This window comes from Chenopodium quinoa, unplaced genomic scaffold (assembly GCF_001683475.1).
Source record: "Chenopodium quinoa cultivar QQ74 unplaced genomic scaffold, ASM168347v1, whole genome shotgun sequence".
Classification (NCBI taxonomy): Eukaryota; Viridiplantae; Streptophyta; class Magnoliopsida; order Caryophyllales; family Amaranthaceae; genus Chenopodium; species Chenopodium quinoa.
This window is the reverse complement of record NW_018743697.1, coordinates 2,577,652-2,586,779: the sequence shown is the minus strand read 5'-3', so window position 1 is coordinate 2,586,779 and position 9,128 is coordinate 2,577,652. Positions and strand designations below refer to the sequence as shown.

The window sequence follows — 9,128 nt, the reverse complement described above, 5'->3', positions numbered from 1 at the left end:
CATCAACTTTTCAAACTAACTCAAAGTCATCCATCCCAATCCACCACATCCATGGCTGTTAATTGCTAAAGTGTATATGTTAGTTTATGTTCAAGTCCACTCTTTCTACCGTTAATGACGCTTACTATTCACGTGCCAAACTATCAATCAACATGTATCGATCGAAGTTGTCATATATATATATATATATATATATATATATATATATATATATATATATACATATACAAACTATATAATAAAAAGAAATTATAAAGGCTTCTTTATTTAGTCTATTTCCTAGCTAGCTTAAATTCTTGTGATCCAACAAAATTTTCAGACGACATTCAGAAAGCTACCTTAAACTCCAATAAACTAGGACAATTGTCACAAAAATGAATGTTGATCATCCTAAATATCTCCATTCAGTCAAAACCAAAGAAGCTGCAGCTGCTGCTACTACTGCTACTACTACTATTGGTGTCGCGAGTTGTAAGGTGGGGAGAAGGCGGAGGTTGATATCTCGAGAAGCTTCTAATTTGAGCAACTTGTCCGTGGAAGCCGGGGGTGGTGAGTATCATGCACAAGAACCCGCGGCTGTGCCCTTTGTGTGGGAATCAAGTCCAGGTACACCCAAGCGCCACGTTATTATGAGGTCTTCTAATTATGATCATCAAGTTGATCACTTGTTTCCTCCCTTAACTCCCCCGCCTTCGTATCAATACAAAGGTAACAAATATTCAAGCACAAGAATAAGGCCGGCTTTTAGTTCTAGCAAGAAAAAGATGAAAGAAAATGATGGTAATAGTAACCTTATTCAATCAATATTTCCAAGATTGTCTTTTACTAGAGATCATTCTCCAACATTGTCATCATCCTCATCTACCAAGTCATCATCACGGCCATCAACTTCGAATTCTTCATCATCATCATCATCGCCGTCTTCACAATCGCGTTCCGTGGTGTCAACTCCTTCTCCTATACATAGGCAGAAGTTGTCATTTGAGTACCCTAGTGTAGAAGTAGAGGAGGAGGAAGAGGAAAGAGTAGTGGGTAGGAGTGGTTCCCCTGTTTCTACTTTGTGTTTTAGTCGTCTTTCTTGTTGCAATGCCAAGTTTCGATGTCTCTACTCGACTTGGTTCTAGCTTAGATGAGCAATTCGCCATTGCAACACATTGGGTTACCATATATATGTTACATTTTTGTTTTTGCAAATACCTACCAATTAGTTCTGGTGATTCCTAATTAGATCCATTCGTATTATGTAAGTTTAAGATCTAGTTGCTTTAAGAAATACCCTAAATAATGCAAATATTTCAATGGCAAGGATGCTTAATAAATTACATATCACTCATCAATTGCTATCTAATACGTATGTACAATATAATATGTGTAAAAGCGTCATTAGAAATTGGAAATATATGAACATTTGTATATATTAATATATATATCATTGATCACTATTTGTATATCTTGCTTGCATGTAACATGTAATTTAACTTGTAACAAGCCAAAATCACCATAATTTCCCCCCAGCTTTTTGGTTCTAAGGTTTACTCTCCCATCATGGATGCACTACATAGGCCAAGTTGACAATGATTCAAATAATGAAGTTAGATCTTGACCAAAGCGTAATTATAAAGAGGCTAGATATACGCAAATTTACCCTTATACTATGGTGAACTGGTGAAGATAATACATGTAACACCTTCAGATCACCACACAGAAAATTATTGTTTAACTCTATATAAGTAGTGCCTGAGTGTCAGTAGTATGTAAAATATACTTTCACAAGAAAGAATCTGATTGATTGTTATTTTGAATTTTGAAGTTTGAACGCTACAATCTTGAACATTAATATTTCCTTTTTATGCATGAGCTTAATTATCAAGCAATACTCTGTATGTATTAGATAAATAGCGAATGGTTAGCGCACAAATCGCTGTTGACTGATATAAGTTTTAGTTTCAATTGAATACAGAGCGACTGTACTATGACTGACAATCCGGAGGACATAACATAATGTTTCGTCGTGCCATATCATGCGAGCTGTACGTAATGTCCGATGTCCCCGATTCATACACCACTGCACCCTCATAGCGCAGCTAGGCAGCATGTTTTCACTACCCAAGTTATTACCAAGGCATATTTTAATCAATCTGAGGCCTCATTTAATTTGCTTCTTGTTTTGTGGTTTAATTTGACTGGGTATCATCACTTGTATTAAGGTTAAACTAATAAACCCCTGCCATTGTAATTAAGTTGAACAACTACCATTGATTTTTGTGTTACTTCTTTATTCACTTGCTACTAAGACAGCTCGCTTTGAACTAACAATTTATTTGGGTCTTCCTTTGTTTATTTGCAGATTCTATTATATTTCCATGCATGCATATATATGGTCAACGCACAAGAATCTTACAGTAATGGCTTGGATGTTAAGAGTTGAGACTAATTGTACATATCATAAAGTGAGAAAGAAGATGATGACAATCATATATATATATACTTCGTATAAGACAAGTGAATTACTCAACCTATTATTACAGAGTACTATTTGATATTAAGATAGAACAGTACAAGTATATAATAACAAGGGAATCTCGATCAATATGTAGCAAGAGTGCAAGACTACCAACCTTGGCCTATTATTTAATACAGATCGTATCTCATAATAAACTCTGTGTACATATATTTATTCAACAAAGTTCATTGTCATTGACTAATTGACTTGGTAATGAACATTTGTTTGACGGAATCGATGTAGTCATGAACAACTTAATGGATTGATAAGCCTTTCTAATATTTGTTCGATGCACCGTGTATCATTCATCTCTTAAACATTATTAAGTCCGATATGATCAGGCGATCACACATACATGTATGATACATCGATATATGTATGATGTATTAGGGTCTGTTTTGATTTACGGAACTGGATATTTTATGGGAGAAGGAAATGAGGAACTGAAGTGAAAATAAGCTGAAAAGAACAGACCCTTAGTAATAGACTAGTAGTGTAGGACTATAAGTGCTATTCTCTTTACTTTATATAGTCAATCGATATTATATCCAATGTATAAAAATATGTTTTTGATAGTAATCAATAAATTTATTGAACACATACAACATTAGATGATTGAAAAAAATTTAAGTTTGCAACTATGATTATTTGATCATTGCTGCTTATGTCATGTTTTACACCTTGGTTGATCATAGTATTCACTTATTCATAATTGCAATTAATATTAATTAATTGTAACATAATTGGGGTTTGGAAAATGGGATTTATAAATTGAGAGAAAAACCTAGTCACATGATGGCCGGTGAAGTTAGATTGACTGCAATAATATTCTTCATGTAGAATAATATAATTATAAAGTAATTCAGTATGCATGCAAGAAGGAAATGCTAATAAGTAGTAGTACCAAATTATTTAATTGGACACTCATGTGAAGTAGTTAATATAAGGTGTATGTAAATTACTTAATTTGAAACAACTGTGCGATTTCTTAGCCTTAATTTTCGGGTCAAACAAGAACTCATGAACTCATATGAGTCATGGGTTTCAATTCTAAGCAACACCAGATTGTAAGTTTTAACAAACAATAAAAAATAAAAAAAAATAAAATAAAGATAATTAAGCTAATGAGCAATATGTTAATTTGCAATTTTGCATTGTGTTGTGTTAGGGTATTTTGTTTAGAGTTCATACATCAACTTAACTAAAAATTTAACGATTAAAATAATGAGAAAAAAAAAAAAATTGCATCGTATTTTAAATCGTATTTTAAATTATGCTTTGCATTGTGTTTGATATACCTGATCGTGTATAGTTTTTAAATACTCCATACTCGTATATTCTTTCATTCATATAACTTAGAACCATAGTAGGTTATCGTGAAATCATATCTTGATGTTGATTCAAAATTACAAACAATTAAGTTAATGATACACAGATAAATCGAATGGTTAATTAATTTACAACCTTAAACATCACTAAGTACATATAAACCAACCTAATTTGAAACATCTAAAAACAGTGAGTGTATTATGTTTAGTGGTTAGTATTTAGTAGCTTAGTTTGTACCCGATTGGATAATCTAAGTTGCCTCATTTTCTTACCTAACATCAGGATAGCGGTTTTCTTGAGTCAACTACCTCTTTTGTTACTTTGTATGCTTTCCCGCTTAATCACTCTTCACTAATTCAAGTTTGAAGGCTTAGTAGTCACTACTCACTAGTCAGCCCTAATAATTATTCATGTAAGGAAAAATTAGTCTAATAAGGTGTACCACAAATTAAATCAGTGGCGGAGCCACATTAGAACAAGGGGGGACAGTTGTCCCCCCATTTTCGGAAAAAAAGTTTTTTTAAAAAAAAAAAAAATCAAGAAAATACAGTAAAAGGCTATAAATAACATATACTTACAGTAGATATCACAATATTGAATATGGTTTGGTGGTTGAGTCCTTAGTAAGGTTGTGTTTTGGTCCTAGGTTCGATTCCCTACTCTACTGTTTTTCAGCTTTTTTGTTTTTTTTTTTCCCCTACTTCCTGTTTTTTTTATTACATACTCTAATTTTCAACAACCTTTTTAATTTGATTTTTTATTTCCTATTTCTTGTTTTAGGATTTTTAATGTTTTTTCTTATTTCCTACTTCTTGTTTTTAATTATTGCTTAACTAAGTGTGCTTAAACTCAATTTTTTTTTTACATTTCTAATAAATAGATTACTATTAATTAATTGTTTGTAACTGTGTTTTAACGAAATACATATTAATAATATGATTGATTTGAAAAAGTTGAGTTTATTTTTTCGAATGTAACTCAAACCCTGGCCCTTCATATCTACCATCAATTTGTTTTAACGATAATTATTTGACTTTATGATAAGGTAATTAATTCGTATTTATCAATTATGTGATTACATAACAGGATTTACAAATATAAATTTATTCATTTTTGTTGGATAATTTTCTTAATATACAATAAAACTTTTTTACCCCTCTTTTTCCATATAGAAATAATTGGCATATGTGATTTCAAATAAATATTAAACAATTTAGGTTATCAATTTTTTTCTTGAGATTTTTGCCGAAACTTTAACCTCCAAAATTTGTCCCCCCGAATTATAAATCCTGGCTCCGCCACTGAATTAAATAGGTGCATAATTAACGTATAACCTTTTGAAAAATAAATTAATGGTCATTTAGTGTTATCTCTTTCAGATTTCACTTGATATAATATAATGTTGTGGCCAAATCCACTATTTGGGTTGAATAAGTAATAACATCACTCATAAATTATGACTTATTATTATGACATTATACGGAGCACAGATAAAACAAGAAAAAATGACGAGATTATTAGATTATAAAATTTGAATAATAGTCACCTTATAAGATTTAATCATACGCTAACATATACGGATCATGGAGTACTCATTTAGTTACACTTGACATCCATTTTATATTATATATTTACACTTTGTATATGACAATGTGAAAATTGATCATATTGGCCAATTGCAAATTTTAATTAGAGGATTATGGTCTAAATTCAATTAAATCACAAATAGATTTCTCTAAAAAAAACCAAATATAAATTAAAATAAATGTGGTCAATGATAAATTGGCTTTCATAGCCGTGAAGTAACCACACGTGGGGGAAGCATGAATCAGAGCTGGCATTACCAATATATTTTCATAATTTGTGTTCACTTTCCTTCTAATTTCCTCTAGAATTTTCTTTTTTGCGATCTCTTTTTGAGAATAACAAATTTCTTAATTAATTGTATGCAAGAACTACCGTATAAATTACGTACCATTTTATATCTACGTATTTCATCAATTATTTGGTGATACAAAAATAAAAATTGTGTTTTATTCGCTCCATTGATGGAATTTTGACTTTGCCTTTTAAGCAACCACCCTTTCTCTATCCCCCTCCACTTCTTACTTGCCTCCCTCTTCTTCTTCTACACAACATATGAATGTTCAGAGAAAGGTAAATGAGCCGAGCTGAGCCGAGTACTATCATATATAATATACCTTTGTTTTAGTTGATTTAATTTACATGACCAATTCAATGTATATATATTGTATCGTTCTTATTTATTATAGTGAATTTTATATATAGATATTGACTTTCTTGTGTTGGTGACATTTTCAGGGAGAGATTTGAAGAGGAAGAAATAGGAAAAAGGATAAAGAGAGAAATCAATGCTTCAAAATCAATGGTGGCAAGTAATAATTGTTATGATAATAACAATAACAATAATAATCATCAGATAGTAGGAAGGAGATCGCACATGATGGGTGTAGGTCCTCCTCCACATCTAGGTACAACTTTGAACACCATCACCCCTTGTGCTGCCTGCAAGCTTCTCCGGCGACGATGTGCTGAGGAATGTCCTTTCTCCCCTTATTTCTCCCCTCATGAACCCCAAAAGTTTGCCGCCGTTCACAAAGTCTTTGGTGCTAGCAACGTCTCCAAGTTGCTCATGGTATGTCCTAGCTAGTCCAACTACTTTCACCTGCCTAACTTAAACTTCTCAATTTATTTTTATTTTTTTTTCAATTTTTATATTTTTAATTTATTTACAATGGCTGTCTTCGCATTCAGAAGACAGCCATTGTAACAGAACAATCAGAACCAATATATTTTTATTGGTTCTGATTGTTCATTCTACTATGTTATCATTGATTCTTTAATTTGCTTTAACGGTGTTTTTTTTTTTCCTTTTATAGGAAGTTCCGGATAATCAAAGGGCAGACGCGGCCAATAGTCTAGTATACGAAGCGAACGTGAGGTTAAGAGATCCAGTATACGGGTGCATGGGTGCAATATCAGCTTTACAGCAACAAGTTCAAACATTACAAGCGGAGCTTAACGCAGTTAGGGCTGAAATTTTGAAGTACAAATATAGAGAAGCAGCAAATAACCTCATTTCTGCTACTAATAATGCTACTAATCATCCTCATCATCATCATAATCATCATAATAACAACAATAATTCTTTGGTTACTTCTGTTGCTGCCGCGGTTATTGCTGCTAGTTTACCACAACAGGTACAATCCCCTCCGCATCAGCCTCAGTCTCAACGAGCATCTACACCGCCTCCACCGGCTACTCCTCCTCCTCCGTCTTCTGCTTCAGTCGTGGTTTCGTCTTCATCCTCCGGTGGTGCCGCCTCCTTGTATACACCGCCACCCCCACCTCCTGATCATTCCGTTACCAACACCGGGTTTAATTCTATATCAACTAATAATCATAGTAGTGTTCCATATTTTGATTGATACTTTATGAGTTTTTATTTTTACCTTCACAAAACTGTAGTTTAGACTTAAAGACACTTTTTTTTCTACTATAACATTGTCTGTTAGTATTAGTTTAGATTAATCAAATAATTAAGGCAAAATAATACTGATACTACCTTGAACATTTGAGCTTACACAATATTTACAGCATCTATTTTATTTTTAACCATTAATGGAATCTTTGTTAGCCTTTTAAAAGAACCCGCAATAATTGTTTATCAATTTTATATATAAATGTGTACAACTTTCTCCGTTCCTGATTGCCTATAAGAAACGGGGTAGTATGCGTGCAATACAATAATATTATTTCCAATGGTTTTTTCTTCCTAGCTATTGAACAACGTTGACAAAAATGTTCTAAAATTTAATTAAGTACGTCCATTTCCTACCAATCTTATTAGTTTTCTTAGTACAATGTGAAAGCAAAGATTGATATGATATGTTAATGAGACGGTGAGCAACAAAGGACGCAACTGCAACCAAAGATTAGTTATAATCTTTCTAAAATTAGTGAAGATAGAGACTACATACCACATTTTACATCGTTCTCTGATACTCTCCGTATGATATATATTTTGCTACCATTGGGCTATTAGGTTTCTCAAGATTAAAGTGATCGACATGAAGGTGACATATATATGTACGATATGTTGGTCCACGGAATCATGTATGTACTCGGTATTGAACAAGCTTGGTTGATCACAGGTCGGTTTACCAACAATACATGTTTTATAGTCTAAACTTTAAACCGATTATCATTTTGTTTAGATTGATTCAATTTTTTATGTCATGGTTAGTATAGTTCGATTTATGTTGAAAACATAAACCTAATTATTTAGAAAAATGTGTTTTCTAACAAATTATACCTTGAAGTTTATCTATACAAATCCATAGAATTAAATTATTATCCTCCAATTTATTATTTTAATTTGATGAGGTAAAGCACATCAATATTCTCTGATGAAAAGGTCTTTATCATTCCATTATGCATTTGATGTCACAAAAATGCTATGGCCGCTGGCTAATTTAATTTGGTTGATACTTTCTATATCAAATCAATTTTAACTTATAAATGGGAGCAAAATCTTTTAACCAAATTAGTATATAATACCAGTATAATAATTTCACTAGAAGTATGAGCTGTATATTATATCATAGTTTAATTTAAGTGTTATGCTACGCAATACGTATGTAATATGATGTATATATACTCGTATATACTATGGTTGAACGGTCAAATAAAAATGGCAACAACCTTATTGAACTATATACAAATTGCGTTTCCTTAGCGTGGGGAGCTTACTTTGAGTAGGAATATGGGATAACAAAAACTAATCACTACTACCAAATATTGCACATCAATTTTAATACCAAATATTTCTTATTTAGATATGGAGAATCGTGCATGTCTACAAACAATTACATATTGTACACGTATGCATTATGATCCGTATGAAAATCAGATAGATTTATACAAGATGCGTATTTTAATTCTTAAATTTGTACAATTGTACGTTTGGAAACCTTAGAAAATGGAGAAGTGGTAATGGAATTTGGCGTCACGTCGTCATTGCTTAAACATGTCGCATCTACTAAGCACCTTTGATCTATAGTCTACAACTCATTAGTACAAATTACTAATTTTTAAAATTATTCAACAATTTAACAACGATTTTCTGTTTATTAGGTCCAACCCTATTTGCGCTACCTTATGCCTAGAGCTGTCAATTCTTGGTCTGACCCTCTGACCCAATAACTCAACCCAAATCCGAACCCGAGACTTGATCCAATTTGACTCATTTATCAAATTTTTATTTTATAATGAC

At 32.2% G+C, this 9,128-nt stretch overlaps 2 protein-coding genes across 2 annotated transcripts; both read left to right on the top strand.

Moving 5' to 3' along the window:
* Positions 1-256: 256 nt before the first annotated feature.
* LOC110683961 (uncharacterized protein DDB_G0271670-like) lies at positions 257-1,387 on the top strand. Its single transcript, XM_021860358.1, has one exon. The coding sequence runs from the start codon at positions 375-377 to the stop codon at positions 1,122-1,124; it is 750 nt and encodes a 249-aa protein (XP_021716050.1). The 5' UTR covers positions 257-374; the 3' UTR covers positions 1,125-1,387.
* Positions 1,388-5,712: 4,325 nt separating this feature from the next.
* On the top strand, positions 5,713-7,460 carry LOC110683960 (LOB domain-containing protein 15-like). The gene is made up of 3 exons (XM_021860356.1): positions 5,713-5,989; positions 6,155-6,488; positions 6,733-7,460. Exons 1-3 carry the CDS (start codon positions 5,976-5,978, stop codon positions 7,279-7,281), a joined length of 897 nt encoding a protein of 298 aa, XP_021716048.1. The 5' UTR covers positions 5,713-5,975; the 3' UTR covers positions 7,282-7,460.
* Positions 7,461-9,128: the final 1,668 nt, after the last annotated feature.

Excerpts from the sequence above, each read along its gene's own strand:
- LOC110683960 (XM_021860356.1), top strand. Across the intron at positions 6,489-6,732 it reads ACGTCTCCAAGTTGCTCATG|GAAGTTCCGGATAATCAAAG; the intron begins GTATGTCCTAGC and ends TTCCTTTTATAG.
- LOC110683961 (XM_021860358.1), top strand. The coding sequence starts at position 375 with ATGAATGTTGATCATCCTAAATATCTCCATTCAGTCAAAACCAAAGAA.